Genomic DNA, 19,523 nt, shown 5'->3' on the forward strand with positions numbered 1-19,523 from the left:
GAGACATTTCCTGAAAGAAACAGGAGAAAATCTTGGAAAATCTCTCATTTGTATTCTCAGTGGGGCTTGGCAGGACTTTGTGTGCCCACATCTCCAACACCACCAGCTCTAGGGGCTCCTCGTCTTTTCCTGAATCATAAACACCCCACGACCCCATCACCCTCCCTGATAGCACACTATATTAGGACCATATTGGGGACATAGGTGCCTCATCCCCCACCCTGGCCCCCGACTGTACCAGCTCTCAGCCTCATGGTGGCAGTGAGACCTTCTGCTAACAGACGTCTAAGTCATCTAGTTTCTTACGTTGGTCCCCAAGTTGCTCTAAAGTTTTAAAAGGTAGGTCCTCCAAGTTCAAACCACCTATTTATGCTCTATGACCTACCTGCTAGCTGCTGAAAGGGGAACATCATTCTGGTACATCAAAGGCTTCCCCTGCTGTGTCTGCTCCTGACAACTGTCCATCTATCTCAAAGGAGAGAATTCTCTTACAAAAACCACTCCCTCACTCCACTCAGACTAACCTTTTTCATAATAGTTTTCACTCTTGATGCTTTCTCAATGCTGTTCATATCTAGACTGCTAGAGAGATGAATCATCCAGAAGAAGGTGGCCCTTCTGGTTACAAAAAGACTGGAGAAAAATCTCGAACCTGGCACTGATCAGAGACTGTTCTCATCAGGGGAGATGAAGTAAGCATGCTGGAGGTGGGGTATTGACCACCTGTGCCCTTCAAAGTAGCAGAGGTCATCAAGCCTGTGGTCCCCCCATTCTAGTTGTGCAGCCAGTCCCCTGGCACTGCCACTAACGCTATTCCCCCTACTCCCACCATCTGCATTCACTCCCGACCTCTGCCCAGGGCCCCAGGAACCCATCTGTAAATCTGCAATGGAGGACCTAAATATCAGTATTACAAAGTGCAGGACTGAGGGACATGCGAGCTCCAGCCTGGACTTCTGGAAAGGATAGGGCTGGAGGAGAAACCATGAGAAACTGCTCCGGCCCTGGAACCCAGCAAAGCAGGTGTAGGTTTCTACCTGGCAGCTCCAGGGAACCCCAGTGATGCTTGGGGAGAATAGGGGCTCAGAAAATGGAGCTGACTCAGTACGCTTCCCAGCTCCCTCCCCTCCTTCAGGCTAGAGGCTTCCCTACACCGTCACCTTATTTTGTTTTGGCAAATCTAATCCATTTCTTTTCATTGAAATATTTTACTGCCCTATATGAAAGTATCACCTTTTATGTAGCCATTTCTCCAACTGACCGAAAAAGCAATATGCACAATACATAGAGAGTAGAGTACATATCAGATTGCTGTCCACACACACAAAATACTATTTGTTTGCTATGGATATATGTGTGTGTGTATGTCTGTGTGTAATTGGAAAGATAATGTAATCAAAATGATATTTGCCTTCTGGGAGAAGGAGTTGATCAAGACAGAGAGTAGTAGCAAAGGGGCTTTGAGCTTTATCTGAATTGTTACAATTTTGTAATTAAGTAATCTCTACACCCAATGTGGGGCTGGAACTCATGACTCTGAGATCAAGAGTCACGTGCTCTACGGAGTGAGCCAGTCAGCTGCCCCTGAATTGTTATAGTATTTTTTTTTTAAGGAGAGAGAGCAGGGGAGGGGAGCAGAAGGAGAGACAGAGTCTTAAACAGGCTCCACACTCATCATGGAGCCTGATGTTGGACTCAGTCCCACCACCCTGGGATCATGACCTAGGCCCAAATCAAGAGTGGGACAGAAGCTCAACCAACTGAGCCCCCAGGCACCTCTACAGATCTTAAAGAATTAATCCATATGTCACTGCATAACTTAAAGTTAATTTAATGTAAGAAAAAGTGCTACTGTGATGCCTCAGATATTTACAGTGTATTAAGGTTCTCCACAGAAAACACAGCCAATGGGGAGAGAGAGAGAGAGACTTATTTTAAGAAAGTTGCTCACGTGATTGTGGGACTGGCAAGTCTTAAATCCATAAATGAGCCAGAAGGCTGGAAACTCAGGCCTGATTTCTATGTTTCTCAAGGGATTCTTCGAGAAATCCTTCTTTGGGAAACTTCAGTTTTTGCTCTCAAGGCTTTCAACTTATTGGATGAATCCCACCCATATTATGGAGGGTTATTCCGCTGTATTTAAACTGAAGTTGAATGTAGATGTTAGTCATATCTACAAAATACCTTCACAGCAACATTTTACATTACTGTTTGACCAAACAATTGGTCATTGTAGCCTACCCAAGTTGACACATGAAATTTTACCATCACAATGGGTATCTTCAGGCTCTTCTTATCTTCACCAAGTAAGAGCTGCACTTCAGATTCCAGTATTAGATGTATGCATTCTTATCAGCATTCTGCCCAGACCCTTTGAGCTTATGTCTCTTGGCTTTTGACTTCAAGCTTGCCTCTGGATCCCCTTGGCCCCATGCTTTCCACCCATGGCCTTGCTCTGCTTTATTCTTGTGTCCAGGCTGCCCCAGTGCCCTGGGCCTCTGCTTATTCTGGGCCATAGATTTTAAACAGATGGAAAGCTTCACTTGAAGAAATCATGGAAAATTCCTTGCAAAAGACTTGGCATTTTAAATGAGTAGCATTCCTCATTTTTCTGTTATTTACTATTTATACATTACTCAGTGGAACTTTAATATTACTGTATTATAAAATTCTGTCAAATGAAAAAGAATAAGATAACCCATAATCACACTACCCTAAAATAACCCATCTTAGCATTTTAGTATACTTCAGTCTTTCTTCACATGTAGAATTTTGCAGTTATACTCATACCCAATATATAATTGTATCATGTTTTTCAACTTACTATTATAGTATAAGCATTTTTAATGTCACTACATAATCTTCCTGGTCCTCATTGTTAATAGTTACATAATCGTTCACTGAATTGAAGTGTTTCATTTACTTCTCTTGTTATCTTTGAACAATTAGCAATTTATTCTTACAATAAATATCCACATCTTTTCTATCATAGTATTTTTTTTTCACACCTAGAATTCTTTCACGTAGACTTAAACAATCGCTTGGCCAAAGAATATATATACATTTTGTTGTCTCCTGATGTATATTTCTGAATAGATTTCTTAAGGTTGCATCAATTTCCACTGCTATCATTGTAAATAAGGACCACTGCGTCTCTGTTCTCTTGAGGGTAGAGCTTTGACAGATGAGGATTCAACACCAAGAGGAAGACATTCCAGGAACAAAGCCTGAGATTTGCATTCTGTAAAGTACCCTGGTCCTCACTAGTACACTGGTTTTGTGTTGCTTTGTTTCTCACAGACTGAACAGTTGATAACTCTGTGGGTCCTGTTTGTTTTCACCATTGTTGGAAACTCCATGGTGCTGTTCTCTACGTGGAGGAGGAAGAAGAAGTCAAGAATGACCTTTTTTGTGACTCAGCTGGCTATCACAGGTAAGTAACTGTGCGGGTGGGAGAGAATAAGCTGTTTCCAAATTCCTATGGCTCCTTCCTTTCAATTCTTTTACCAATAGAAATGGCATACTATCGAGTCCAAAAGGCACTGGCAAATTTGAGACTGATTTCTATAGGGATAAAAAAACCCACGTGTGAATTTTTCTTTCAGAAAGTTTTAACACATCTGTACATCCACAAGACTCCATTATAAAAATAATTCACTCTACAACACACTTGAAAATACCATTATTAGTGCCACTAAGGGGTTCTCTAGGGTTCCACCCTTCCTCTACGCAGCAGCCTCCATAGTTCACTAAGGTGATAATACAATATCATACCATATTATGAGCTTAAGGAATGTATCCTAGGGGCACCTAGGTGGCTCAGTTGGTTAAGCATCTGAGTCTTGATTTCAGCTCATATCATGATCCCAGGGTCATGGGATCCAGCCCTGTGTCAGGCTCCACACTGAGCATGGAACCTGCTTACGATTCTCTCTCTCTCTCTCTGTCTCCCCTCCCCCACTCTCTCTCTCCCTCTCTCTCTAAAACAAGAGAAAAAAGAGAATATATCCCAGAAAATGGACCAGAATCATCTGTATTCAATAATAAATGTGAAGTCTCAAGTACTTTGCAGATTTATGTCTGTGGACATTGCTTTGGAAATAAAAGTTATATGTAACACCACTGGTGGGCACAGTATAAGGACAGAAGATAATATCTGGGATCGGGATGTTTAAATGTGGATTTGGGAAATGGCCAGTATAGTTGAAGTGTGAATGCATCACACTTAAAGGGTCAATGGTGAAATATTCTCAAGTTTAAAAATGATCTGTGAAATAAAGACTCCCACAGAGATGGGTAGAGCCCAAATTGGTAGGGGTCATGCTCGAAAGGAAAACATAATCAAAGAGAGTCCTATTCTACAGGCCAAAGAAGAGAGTGGACAGATGGGATTCCTAGAAGGTCCAGCCTAAGACAGGCTTGGACTCCTGAGCTCTGGGAACAAGATGGTCTGTGATATGACTTTAATTTGAATCAGACTATAGGGAAAATGCAAAAAAAAAAAAAAAAAAATTAAGTGCTAACAAGAAGCAATGGTAGATGACCATCAGAATGGGCTGTTTGGTACATTTCAACCTATGCTATACTCTCCATTGCAGCACTGGCTGTGGGGTTTAGTCTTGAGCCACAATACGGGAAAAATATGGCACCATAACTTAGAGGAGAAACTTAGCTAAACGTTGTTGATAGCCTGACATTCTCCCATATCTTCCTAAAAAAAGTATAGCAAGCCCATCTGCTTAAGCTGGGCTACAGAGACCGGGATGAAAAACAAAGGCACTACTGAGAAATACAGACATGGGGAGAGAAGGTTGTGTCACAGAGGTGATGCTTATGATGGAAGAAAACTCCTTCAATCTTTCCTGCAAACAGGAGCCACACTTTTCACTCCTGACTGTAGGAATAAAGGATAATCAGGATCATCCAGCAAAAGCTGAAATGCAAAATCCCTGGATGAGGATGTAATAACTTACTTTCATTAAATTTCCTTAATTACTGTGTTGTAACCCACATTCTACAGAGATGTGTGTTTTTTTAGAATGTAAGAACTTAGAGGCGGCAAGGATATCAGCTTGGAATTTAAAGTGTTACAAAAATAATCAACAAATGAATCATTGAAATATCACCATCTATTGTTAAGGAGCAAAATTGTGTATTCTAGTCTAATCTATAGTCTGCAGTATAACCTGGGCTTAATTTCTCATGAATATTCATGTCTGTTGTTTATTTGTTAATTCTTTCTGGAAAAACTCAAGGGGTCAGATCAGGGCCCTTTTAAGTGAAGAGTTCTCAGAGAGGAAATTTTGCCAAGGTTCTGAAAGTTTAGAAACTGAAAAATGTAAAATAACCGAGGCTAAAAATACGATCGATGGGTGTAGCAGCAAATTAGATGTAACTGCAGAGAAAATTATTAAACTAGAATATAGGTCAGAAAATAATGATTGAAGCATGAAAAAACAAAAGGATGGACAATTCAGACAGAAGGTAAGAAACATATGGGCTCAGTGAAAAGGATTCCCACAAAAGGGTAAGACAGAATGGACAGAAATAATATCTCAAGATATAATGACCAACAGTTTCCCCAAAACCCCGAAAGACATCAAAACTCAGATGCATAAAGCACCATAAAGGTCAACAGATCAGAAAACAATCAAATAAATATAAAGAGAATTGAAACACATGAAAATGATGAGTTTAAGTAAAATTCCCATATTGAATTTGAATTGAGAAAGTATGTGTGTCAACTCATGGTTTATCTCATGTTTTAAAAGAATCCTTATCTTTTAAAGGGTACATACTGAAATGTTTGCAAGTAAATTGATAACATATCTTAGATTTGCCTCAAAATAATTTGAGGGCATGGTTAGGTAGGGATATAAAGGACAAAACTGATTTTTGTTGGTGCTTGGTGGTGAGTATATTGGATTCTTTGAACTTCTCATACTATTCTCCTTACTTTTACATACATTGGAAAAGTTAAAAAAAAATTTTTTTTTTAACATTTTATTTATTTTTGAGACAGAGAGAGACAGAGCATGAACGGGGGAGGGGCAGAGAGAGATGGAGACACAGAATCAGAAGCAGGCTCCAGGCTCTGAGCCATCAGCCCAGAGCCCGACGCAGAGCTCGAACTCACGGACCGCAAGATCGTGACCTGAGCCGAAGTCGGACGCTCAACCGACTGAGCCACCCAGGCGCCCCAGAAAAGTTTTAATAATACAGAATTTAAAACAAAGAATAGTGAAAAAAATATACGTGATAACAATGAAACAAAATAAAGGGATTTGGGGAGTTAAAGAACTTTAAGTTCCTTGAATTGTTTTGGATGTAGTAAAAGCATTAATTTGTGTCAGATATTAAGAAGTCAAGGGGTATATTGAAACCTATAGGGTAATCCCCAAATTATAAATATGCATAATACTAGCAGTTGAAAACATGTAAAGTGAAATATTTAAAATATACACATACATATAGATGTACATATTTGTATACAATATGCATGTATTCTATATAATTAATCTAAAAGAAATTGAGAGGAAAATATTAGAATTATTAGAATAGGTAGGGCAAATAAGCTGATACATGTCACCTCAAATATATTGGTAATTGCATTTAGTGTAAAATAAGATGGTCAGAGTAGATTTAAGACATACCTACTTTATAGGGCGCCTGGGTGGCTCAGTTGGTTAAGTGTCCAACTTCAGCTCAGGTCATGATCTCACGGTTTTTGAGTTTGAGCCCCACGTCAGGCTCTGTGCTGACCCTCAGAGCCTGGAGCCTGCTTCGGATTCTGTGTCTCCCTCTCGCTCTGCCTCTCCCCTGCTTGTGCTCTGTCTCTCTCTCTCAAGAATAAATAAACATTAAAAATAGTTTTAAAAAAGACATACCTACTTTATTTAGTCTGCTTATAAGAGATGTATACCTTAAAAATAATGATACAGAAAAAAATAAAATTAGAAGGAAAGTAAAAGAATGAAAAATAATAAAACGAGGACGCACAAACCAAAAGATAGCTTATGAAGCTATATTTATATGTCGGAAATCCGGATATTCATTGTGCTTCTCATAGCTCGGGTGCCCACATCTTTGTCTCAGCACTTGCTTTAGGGGAACAGAGTGAAGACAAGAGGACTCTAGCTCTATTAATGTTCTTTTTGGTGATGCTGATTGTAGTCACACAGGTGTGTACCTTTGTGATAATTCACCAAGTTATATAATTATTTGTGCACTTTACATAGTTTATATCAGTAAATGTTTTATCTAAAAAGCACAGCTCCTCAATATAGAGCAGGAGTTGCAGTCTCAAATGCCTTCAGAAGCAAATGTTTGAAAGAGCCCAGGGAAGGGACAGGCAAAGATGGACACCCAGGGGAACTGAAGAATGCATGCCCCATCCACAGGCATTCAAACTCAATTCTTGTCAAATGGGATACTAATCAAACAGACCACTCTGGCAGGCCAGATTTGTCCTAAGGGCCACTGGTTTACAACTGCTGTTATATAAAATCTTAAAATCAGAATTTGAAAAGCTTGCACCATCATAAAATTCGAGCCCAGCCCATAGTATGAATCCCATTTTCAATATGTGAAGGGAACATCAAGCTTTTTGCGTGGCGTTGGGGAGAGTGAAAGCAAGATGGGGAGCTTAACATTTATAACGGTTTAGATAAGTCACATGTTTGTCAAAGTTTTAAAATGCAATCTCTTGGGGTACCTGGGTGGCTCAGTTGTTTAAGCATCTGATTTTGGCTCAGGTCATGATATCACGGTTCATGAGTTCAAGCCCCGCATCGCACTCTGTGCCGACAGCTCAGAACCTGGAGCCTGCTGCGGATTCTGTGTCTTTCTCTCTCTCTCTGCCCCTCTGCTCCCCTGCTTGCTCCCTCTCTCTCTCTCGAAAATAAATCAACATTTAAAAAAACTCTTTCAATAAAACAAAATAAAATGTAGTCTCTTGAAAATAAATGCTATGTTAGGGCTTTTATTATAACTTGAAAATTATAAACCATTATATCGAACTACTGAAACCAAAACATTGAATCATTATATGCCTCATGAATAATAATAATGCAAATGAAAATATAAAGGAAATTTCCCAATGAAATCAAGCCTAATCCATAAAACCCAGTGTACGTGATTATCAGATGACCAGTAAGATTAAGGAGAAAGTCAAAATCAGCACACATTCGTATCTGCCTATCACTAAGATTTTTCCTTCAGAGGAACGTGTACCAGGCTTCTCTATATGAGGAAACATCAGACAAGACACTGGCCCTGTCAGGGTGGTATTAAAGCAAAGGCTGCTAGGTTAACCTCCGCATGAATGACTTGTTCTCACATGAAGATGCTGCTATTATTAGTGTGTCCCTGGGAGGCCAAGACATTTGCATAATGATAATCACGTAAAGGAAAGGAAAGGAATGATAACACCTTCTAGGTGTTTTCCTCTTGGCATCAAGAAGGGGATGTCTTAGTCTGCCCAGTGTGCCACAACAAAGTACCATAGATTGGGTGGCTTACACAACAGACACATATTTCCTCACTGTTCTGGAGGCTGGGGATCTGAGATAGGGCGCCAGCATGGTCAGGTTCTGGTCAGAGCTCTCTTGCTGGCTTGCAGGGGGCTGTCTTCTCACTATCTCCTCACGTGGACAGAGAGAAAGCAAGCTCTCTGGTATCTCTTCTAATAAAGACACAAATCCTATCAGATCAGGGACTTCCCCTTATGACCTCATTTAACATTAACCCCTTCCACAAAGGCCCTATCGACACATACAGCCACGTCCACATCCGAGCTGGGGCTCTAACATGAATTTTGGGGAGGCACATTCAGATTATAACAGAGGGAAAAAGCTAGGTGCATTAGAAGATGACAGGTGACCCGGAATGTGTGGAACATGGTATGGGGGAATGGAGGTCTTGGATGAAAGAAATATGGTGTGGCCATAAACAATAAATGGGAGCTTTAGATGCCTTGCTAAGATGTTCAGGCTTTACCTTGAGCTTATCCTCTAGCATGCTAGCTTGGTTCAGTCCACCATCGCCTTTTATGCAAAAGTCCCAAGGTGTAAGAATGAGAAAACAAATACTTAAATTAGCCCATGGCCAGATTTTGCTGGTAACAGGGGAACACAATAAAGCAAGGAAGTTGAACTTCTTTTCAAGAGCGTGATACAAATGTTGGGCCACAGAGACCCTGATTAAAGAAGGAAATGAAGGGGCGCCTCAGTGGCTCAGTTGATTAGGCATCAGACTTTGGCTCAGCTCATGATCTCGTGGTTCATGAGTTCAGGCCCTGCATTGGGCTCTGTGCTGATGGCTCAGAGCCTGGAGCTTGTTTCAGATTCTGTGTCTCCCTTTCTGTCCCTCCCCTGCTCACACTCTGTCTCAAAAATAAATAAACATTAAAAAAATTTTGTTAAAGAAGGAAATGAAAGCAGTACAGGTCAGAAAAGTATAGAGACAGTGGAGAGTCAAGGAATGACAGGTGGCCACACAGTCTTGAGGTGGGTTTAGTGAGAGCCCCTGAAGAAGAGGCCTGGAAAGCAGCGAGTGTGTGTTCAACAATCAAGGTATCCTCTGGTGAATGTTACAGAGGTGATATAACTCAGTGTCTCCCTTGTATCGGGGAGCTAAAGTGGAGTCACAGAGAAAGTCATTAGCAAACAGGGCCACCATAAGAGAAGCTAAATTCTATTAAATGCTCACCATGTACCAGACTATGTACTAAATGCTTTGTGTAGATTATTCTCTTTAATCCTCACAATAGCCCCATGACCTAGCCCTGCCATAATCCCCTTTTTGCAGGCATGGAAATTAAAGCTCAAAGATATTCAGACCTTGCCCTAGGTCATGCAGTGATGGCGGACAAAATATTCAAATTCAGGTAGTCTTTCTTCCAATCGTGAGCTTTTAATCATTACAGGATGGGCCTGTGTGTGGGTGAGTGATCCGTGGGCATACTTAAACACCTCAGGACAATGGGAAGCTGGTTGGATGGAGCAAAATGGAGAGCCTGGTGCCAATGTATTTAATAAATGAGGGAAATTGGCCAAGCCAGAGCATAGAAGTCATTAGAGGCAGGAGAACATAAGAGCTGAATATAAACTTCAAAGGATTTTGAAAGTGCTTGTGATAAAGTTAAAACTATCTGTATCTGACCAGTTGGCTGGATTTCCAGTCTGCACAGTGAGTCCCAGGACCGGAACTAGTGACAACTGCCCATGCAGGATGGGACACCAGGAATTCTCCTGTCCCATCCCAACGCCTTGCAAACCTGTTGACATTGGCTAAAATGTCTGTCACAGCATAACCAGTTCTTGGACTTCAGTTAAAGCGAAAATACTCTGAAAACATATCCCACGTTTCACTTTGCTCGTTGCTTCCCAGTACGGAATGAAATTCTGAAAGCCCATAGAAAGAGAAGGGCCCTGAGGGCAGTGGATGGCAGGGAGTGGGGAAGTGGCCAGTGTTATTGAAGACAAACTTCACCCATCTCAAACTTTTCTATTTCTGATCCCTTGGGGAATTTACATAAAGGCAAACCAAATGTGATGGTTCCAAAGTTTAGGAAGAGCTAGATCTGGCAAATTTTTACCTTTCTATTTTAATCAACATTCTGAATGGAGATCTGATCTTTTCAAAGTATTCTATCAACCACTGTATAAAACCCCTCTTTTAAATTGATAAAAATTTCCACAAACTCACCTCTTTGGGTGAGCATTTTGTTTTGCCAGTGTTTTAGGTTATTCAGACTTGGGCTTGAGTCTCAGCAATTGTACTTCCTAGCTCTGTGCCTTTGGAAAAGGCAATTTCTCTGAATATCAATTTCTTAATCCAAAAAGTAAGGATACTTCTCAGAGTTGTGGAGAGGAGTAAATGAGACGATATCAATTAAGTGCTTAATACAGTGCTAGGCACATAGTAATTGCTCAATAAATGCTAGCTGCTAATGTACCACTATGGTTGTTTCATTCATCGAAATGAAATGAATGGGATAATTTAAAATCCTTTGAGTCACTTACTAAAAGAGTGAAAGTTCTGCAAAAGGCCTGAAGTTCATTGCAACCCTCAACTGCTCTACTCTTTTATTCAGGACAGTATACTTAGCTCAGATGTGCCTTTGGCTCTCAAATGTTGCTTTGAAGGATGGCCAAAGTTTTTCATATAAACATATTCTTAAATCATCAGATTCAACCGACATCATAAATGGCACAAATATTTGGAAAATAAATCCAAACATTGTACCTGGCTTTTTTTGAGGGAGAAAAATGTGCTCTAACACTTATTATTTGGTAAGGCAATACTAGTGCCATTCATTAAATAATATTTCCATCATCACTCACTTGTTGACAATAGCCACCTACTTAGCAACTCAAGTAGGCTTGAGTGATTCTTTGAAAAACTTTTGGATTTCCATTTCATCTTTCATTTATTTAGTTGGTAAATCAGTTGGAATTAAATTCAGCCACACAAGCATAAAACCCAGATAGTAGCGGCCTAAGTGTATAGGGATTTATTTTTATCTTATGGAAAGAATTCTTGAGGTGGGCAGTCCAGGGCTCATATTGTCTTTCCACATCACCGGGAACCATGTACTTCTGTGTTTCTACTCTATTAAAGGACTTCCATCCCCAAGGTCATTTCATGGTATGGAGCGTTCTTGGTTCAACATGGCTGCTAGAACTCCAGCCATCGTGCACAAAGTCTAGTCAATAGGAAGGAAGAGGGGAGGAAAGAGGGAAGAGAGGAGGGTCCATGCCAGCTATCTGTCTCTCTCTTAGCTGACATTCCCAGAACTCACACCCATTAATTTTTGCTTGTGTTTCATCAACCATCTCTAAATGAAGAAGAATAAATGCTTTTGTTGGTTTTTCACCTGAGTCCATTGGCCAGAATAAAACTAGATTCCTTTTCATAAGGAAAAATGAGAGAATAGAGGTATATGGCAGTCTCTGGTATAGCTTATCTTCCATACTTTAATTTCCATAGAGAACTGAGAAGTTTAGAGAGTGAATCTATGTTTGACTAACTATTCCTCTGCTTTGAGAATGCCTCCTCCAGAGTGTCATACTATCTTCTTCTAACCTTTTATCTTGGCACGCTCTCCGTGTACTACATTGACCCTTTGGATGATTGTCCCATTAAGTCGATAAAATCCTACTGTTGACTGTGTGCATCCCTCCCACCCAAGTTTTGGCTTTTATTAGCAGTTATGCAATGAATAGTCTCATGATTAAATCTTGTGAGCATTTATTTATTTTTTTATAAGAGTTTATAGAAGTGGACTTCTATGAAAGAAAGACACTCTTAAGTCTTTCAAATTGGCTGATGTCCTTTTAGTTCCCCCAGGACTAAAAGATGATGGAAAATGTCATGAGACAAATGCTCTAGAAGCCACCAACATAGATCCATACTGAGTCTTATTTAAGAAGGTCCCTGAAAACAAAAGCCTTGCTGATTGCACTAGTTATAGAGTCATACCCAGTTCCTTGAAGGCAGGGGTCCTCTCTGTTCATCTGTTGATGATACTTATGTACCTTTTCAAGTATAATTTGCTTATTTAAAAGGGAGAATTTTCTTCTACTTTAGCGAGTGTATTGGAGAAGAAACTTAATTTGTCTTTGTCTTCCACAATAACTATAGCAGTACTCATACATTTGTGAAAACAAAGAACACATCATTTATCAGAAAATTTGAATAGAAGAAGTATTTTAATTTTGCATATCTATGTTTTTTATTGAAGTATAACTGAAATATAATACCCTATTAGTTTCAGGTGTACATCATAATGATTTGATATTTTTGTACATTACAAAATGATCCCCACTATAAGTCTACTTACCTACTGTCACCATACAAAGTTTTTACAATGTTACTGATTATATTCCTTATGCTATAGTCTATATTCCTATGACTTATTTATTTTATAACTGGAAGCTTATACCTTTTTAAAATCTACTTCACCTATTTGGCCAGGCCTCAGGTCTTCCCCACTCTTGTGACTGACAGTTTGTTTCTCATATTTATGAGTCTGTTTTCTATTTTGTTTTGTTGGTTTGTTTTGTTTTTTAAATTCCACATGTAAGTGAAATCATTAAGGTATTGGTCTTTTGCCTGATTTATTTCATTTAGCATAATACCCTCAAGATCCATCCATGTTGTGTAATGACAAGATTTCATTCTTTTTTATGGCTGTGTAATATTTCATTATATACAGATAGAGACAGAGATAGAGAGATATAGAGAGATCATGTATAGATATATATAGATAGATAGATAGATAGATCTATCTGTATATAGATCTGTCTATATAGATAGATAGATAAATACAGATAGTTAGATATAGATAGATAAATATAGATAGATGGATAGATAGATAGATAGATCTCACATCTTTATCCATTCATCTATTGATGGACACTTGGGTTGTTCCATAATATGGCTATAGAAAATAATACTGCAATAAACATAAGAAACATAAGGATGCACGTATCTTTTTGAATTAGGGTTTTCATATTCTTGGGGTAAAACCCAGTAATGGAATCCCTGGATCATATGGTCATTCTATTTTTAATTTTTTGAGGAACCTCCATACTGTCTTCCACAATGGCTGCATCAGTTGTCATTCCCAGTAACAGTGTATAAGGGTTCCCTTTTCTCTACATCCTCGCTAACACTTGTTATAGCCAGTCTGACAGGTGTGAAGTGATACTTCATTGTGGTCTTGATTTACATTCCCCCAATGATGAGTGATGTTGAGCATCTATTATGTATCTGTTGGCCATCTGGATGTCTTCTTTGGAAAAATGTCCATTCAAGTCCTCTGCTCATGTTCTAATCACATTATTTATTTGTTTTTGATGTTAAGTTGTGTAAGCTCTTTATAGATTTTGGATATTAACCTCTTATCAAGATATATCATTTGCAAATATCTTCTTCCCTTCAATAGGTTCCTTTTTTGTTTTGTTAGTTGTTTTCTTTGCTATGCAAAAGCTTTTCAGTTTGATGTGATCCCATTTTATTTTAGTTTTGATTGCTCTTGCTGGCAAATCCTGGTCCAAAAAAATATCACTAAGGCTGATGTCAAAGAGTTTACTGCCTGTGTTTTCTTCTAAGACTTTTATGGTTTCAGTCCTACATTCAAGTCTTTAATCTATTTTGAATTTGTTTTTGCATATGGTGTAAGATAGTGGACAGTTTCATCCTTTTGCATGTAGCTGTCCAGTTCTCCCAACACCATTTATTGAAGAAACTGCCTTTTCCCCATTGAATATTCTTGCCTCCTTTGTCAGAGATTAATTGACCATATATGAGTAGGGGGTTTATTTCTGGGCTTTCCATACTATACTATTGATCTGTGTGTTTTCATATGTTTTAACTTACTTCTTTTCCACATTTCAGACCCCTTCCAAAAAAACCTTAACTAATTCTTTTCCATAAATTCCATTAGGACCTTTGGTTATAGGATTAGTCTTAAGAATGGAAGGAAACCAGAAGCTATTGAAGCTGCTATTTTGGCACATTCTGCAATTTTTAGCACTTCCATTCTAACAATTTTCTGGATGAATTTAATGACTGTTTATATCTTATGAGCTAAAGTGCCAATTAAAATTTATTAGTCATTTATCATCTTCAAGACTGACTTTTCTGTTTTATTCAAACGCAATAAAGAAGAGGAGCTAATGAGAATAACTCCCATTGAGTTCAACAAAGGAAAGATAGAAAACATATTTTTTGGCACACATTCAAATAACTTCCTTTTTCTGATAGGGCCAAATCTTATCATATTAGTATAGAAAATTAGCTTTGCCTCAAAGCACTTCTTGGAGAGCAATTTACTAATGAACTAAGGAACTCTCCACCCTTAAAACCTCTGGTTAATTATCTGACAACAGAGAAAATGAGAGGTTCAGCAAGGGAAGAGAAGTAAGACCAGGGGTGTTGAGGTGTTCAAGGTCGTAGGTGGAACTCACTATGACCTGCCTATGCCTATTTCTTCACTTTTTTCCTGTATTTTTGAGTTGTGTACTTAATTCATTTATTTATTTTAATTCTGCTTATTCATTTACTTTTAAAAGTTTTTCAGCTTCATTGAGATAAAATTGGCATATAACATGTAAGCTTAAGGTGGACAAAGTAATGATATATGTTTATACTGTGGAATGATTACCACAATAAGTTTAGTTAATATTCATCACCGCATATAGTTACAATTCGTGTGTGTTAAGAACTTTCAAAATCTACTGTCTTAGGCATACACACACACATACACACACACACACACATATCCCTTTCATCTGTTAACAAACACAAGTTGTTTCTGAGTCTTGGCTATTATATATAATGCTGCCATGAGCATGGGGGTTAAGATATCTCTTGAAGATGGAGATTTCATTTCTTTGGGTGTATAGCCAGGAGTGTAATTGCTGGATCATATGGTAATTCTATTTTTAATTTTTTAAGGAACGTCCATACTGTTTTCCAGAGTGACTGCACCAGTTTGCATTCCCACCAACAATGTACAAGGATTCTCTTTTCTCCACATCCTCGCCAACATTTGTTATCTATTATCTTTTGATAATAACCAGTTTAACATGTGTGAGATGATACCTCATGGATGTGATGTGCATTTCCCTGATAATCAGTGATTTGAGCATCTTTTCATGAACCTATTGGCCATTTGAATACCTTGTTTGGAAAAATGTCCATTCAGGTCCCACGCCCATAATTTAAATGGATCATTTCTTTTTTGGCTTTTAAATTGTATGGATTTTAAAATATATTTTGACTGGACTTGCAGACCTCTCTAGCGATCTTTTTTTTTTCCCCCTGGAGAAACTGTAGGTCCAAGAGGGGTCCTGTTGATGTGGTGTTGTGCCTTCCTGAGTGAGGGGTGATGCAGCCAGAGTAAAGCTACTCTTCTTACCCTTCTAATGCAGCCCTTCTTGGCCTCTGTGTTCTAGCAGGATGCTTCATAATTGCATCTTGTGTATGGACAACTGCTAGTTTGTCTTCTTGTGAGGGAGAAGTCAGGAATAACACGTGTTGCCATATTGGTGACATTACTTGTAATTCTCATTCATAATGAAAATGTTAAGACTATGAATTTTTTCTGAATTCATAAATTTGTGTATGACATTATGTTACTGTTTTCATTTCCAACACTTTAGTTTTGAAGTTTTTATATCTCCTTTCACACAATAACCATTTGGTGGTTTTGGGGTTCTTTTTATTTTTATTGTCTAGGTGACTTTCTATTTTCTTTAACATTATATAATTCACATTTAATGTTTTTGCCTTGCAGTCAAAGAGTATTTTTCGGAAGGATCCCTGGTTTTTGGAATTTATTAAGAGTATCTTTGAGGTCTAACGTGCAATCATTTCTTTTGAAAAATATTTTACGTATACTATAAAAAATAGGATGTAATGATTAATGTTGTTGGGAGTAAGAGAAAGTCACCTGAATGAGAGCAAGCGATAATTGTTTACTCAGAGCTTGCTAGAGCTGGGGAGTCTGCCACCATCCTTTCTGTTGGCAGAGACTCGAAGATGAGCAGAAGGGCGGGAAAGCTTTATATAGAAAAAAGGGAAGGCTTCCGTTGTGCCCTCATGGGAGGCTACTGGCATGGGAAGCCGTAGGCAGGTTAAGTGGAAGCACGGCATCCTATGTCATTGGGTAGCCGTGCATATTTGACTTTCTCTCTTTGGCTCTAAGTTGGAAACAGGGTCAAAAATTAGAAAAGTTGTCAGTTTTTAACCAAATTCTGGCTATTTGGAGTGGATTACTACAGTGATTATTGCTTGGCTTTCTGGACCGGTTGCTACAGATAGATAATAAGTTGGCTTCCTGGGCTGGTTGCTGCAGGTTGTGGGTCAGATTTTTACGTTTATATACAGTCTGATCATTGTCCATTTGTATATTCAGTCTCTCAGTGTGTTCTTTGTGCTTATCTTTTTGAATTTTCCCATATTAATTATAGCCTTCAAATATTCTTTATTTTCATGTATTTCTGATCTATTTGATACGTCATGGGTAACTAAAAGCGCTGTTACAAACTTTCATACTTTCATTTTCTCCTAATATTTTTTAATCAACATTTATTTTATAAATTTTAACATTTTATTATTTGGCTCCTAAAGGCTCCTGACTAGTATATCTTTAATATAGGTTTGTGTGCTTAACATCACACACACACACACACACACACACACAATCCTTTTAGTTTCGTTTATTCACTCGGCTCCAAATTTATTTATGTGATATTAACTTCATCTATTTTATTTTTATTGCATTTATTTGACAAACACTGGACCAAACATTTTAATAAAGTATTACCTTTAAAAACGTTTTTATGGCCTTCGTCTTCCATTTTGTGTTGATGTTTACAATTATCAACAAGTATTTCTATGTTGGAATGTTTTGTGCTCACCAGCAGTTGGTTTCCTCATTCTTGGCCCCTGTATTTGATACAGCTCACAGTTTTCTGAAGTACTTTGAGTTATGATTCCTTCTCCTTTCAGGTTTGGTACCTGAAAAGGAGTCTCAGACACCTGGCATTTATGAAAAAGTCTTTCTCTCACCTTCTCAACAATGACAATATAGACGGGGGGGGGGGGGAGAAGTTTTTAACTCACAGCTCAGATCTCCATAGATGTTACTCCATAGATTCCCGGCAATATATGTTACAAAGGAGAAGTCTAAAGTCAGCCAGGGATTTCTTCTTTTATAGGTTATCAAATTTTTGTTTGTTTGTTTCTAGATTTTTTTTTTCTTTGTGGTTCCATACCTTTTTCTGGTTATATCTATTTATTGGTCTATTTGATCAGTTCTGCTCTTGGCCAAGTAAGCTCTTGATCTGCAGATAAAGTGATTTCTTAGCTCACTTTATTTATGTCTGAGTATTGATTATCTTCTTTGTTCTGATCTTTTGTTCAGGAATGCTAACTATCCGTATGTTAGTAACTCTGGTTTTTCTTTTTTATCATTTAAATATCTTGGTCCTATTCCTCTACATTTGGAAGAACTATTTAACCTTTTCCTAATCACAGATTTGATTTTGATTCCATTATTAGCAGCATTACCTCTACTTTTTATCATTTCTGAACTCTCTTAGAAGTTGTTTTTCCAACAATTAGTTTCAAAATATGTTTTATATTGCCTAGTGCCTTTCATTTCTGTCAATTTTTAGTATTTCTTTTTTTGGAACTCATTTAATATCTTATTGGTTCCTCTCTCACCTTTTATGCCATATTGTAAAGTATTCCTAAAACACACACACACACACACACACACACACACACACACACAATACACTGCTTAAAATTGAAGTACATTTCTGAACTAAAGTGTTTTTTATGTAACTTTTTTCTGATATTTGTGTGCTCTTTCCTACTTAATACCACAAAATCTTTCTACTCTATGACTCACTTATTCCTCCAAAAGTTGCCTAATTGGCTAACATCTGAATAAATCCACATGCTTTTCATTTAGATTATTGCTACAGTGGCTACACAATACCATCATTGTTCCCTACCCTGAAAAGAAAAGGTCTATGTTTGTAAAGAAAATCAGTTTCTTTTGAGCAGGAAAAGAAGATATTGTCCTATCACTATGTGAATAATTTGACTAAAAAGAATGAACTCTTCTCCTACGAAAGCTTTTCCTTCTTTTGTATTTCTTTTTGTTCCCTGCTTTCATGCCACCATTAGCACACTGGGTGACCTGGGAAAGGTACTTACCCTCACTAAGCCTTTGTTTTCCCATCTCTAAAAATGAAGATGTTAGCTGGTTGAGCGTAAGAGGCCAAAGTGATCTGGTTCTAGTAGCCCTGTGCTTCTAATCAGAAATGCCCAGTTGTAAAAAGTGAGAGGAACTTTTACATCTTTAGATAATTGTTTAGTAATTAAACACTTTTGCTGTAATGAGTGCCGACACCTTTATGAATTAGCGCCGTCACTTCATAATGGTAGTATCTGGCTTCAGGCCCACATCGAAGGAAAATGACCCATGGAATGCAGTTATAAGGTTGACTCGCTCCCCTGTTGCTTGCTGCCTCGGGCAGGGGGGAGCTTTCCAGATCAACATTCTACAATTCCATACATGGCTTATTTATTCATTCCTTCCTATGATCATTCAACAAGTATTTATTAAGCATTCACTATGATGGAACATGGTTCTGGGTGGTAAGGGCACAGTGGTGTATTTGGTTATAAGTGAGAGTTCAAACACTAATGCAAGAAAGAAGACAATTTTGCTTTTGTCCATGGAAGAGTCAGTGGCAGAATAAGCCTTGGGCTTGATTTGTTTTAACAATCCAGCGGTGCCACGAAGGACCCTCTCTCTGATATGGTAGAAGGCATCACCCCCTAAGCTTTGTTCCCCATCCTAGTTATGGGATGCTGTATTTGCTGGGGGTGCTGTAAATACCATAGATTGGGTAACTTAAACAACAGAATTTTGTTTTCTGGAGTATGCTGGAGGCTGTAAGTTCAAGAGGAAGGTGTTGGCAAGTTGGGTTTCT

General features: G+C 38.4%; 1 protein-coding gene across 1 annotated transcript in view; it reads left to right on the plus strand.

Moving 5' to 3' along the window:
- NPSR1 (neuropeptide S receptor 1) overlaps positions 1 to 19,523 on the plus strand; it is a 154,000-nt gene that overhangs the window by 26,087 nt on the left and 108,390 nt on the right. The window contains exon 2 of the mRNA XM_043589237.1: positions 3,301 to 3,433. Within this exon, the coding sequence (XP_043445172.1) occupies positions 3,301 to 3,433 (133 nt within the window). The remainder of the gene's footprint in view (positions 1 to 3,300; positions 3,434 to 19,523) is intronic.

This window comes from Prionailurus bengalensis, chromosome A2 (genome assembly GCF_016509475.1).
Source record: "Prionailurus bengalensis isolate Pbe53 chromosome A2, Fcat_Pben_1.1_paternal_pri, whole genome shotgun sequence".
Lineage (NCBI taxonomy): Eukaryota > Metazoa > Chordata > Mammalia > Carnivora > Felidae > Prionailurus > Prionailurus bengalensis.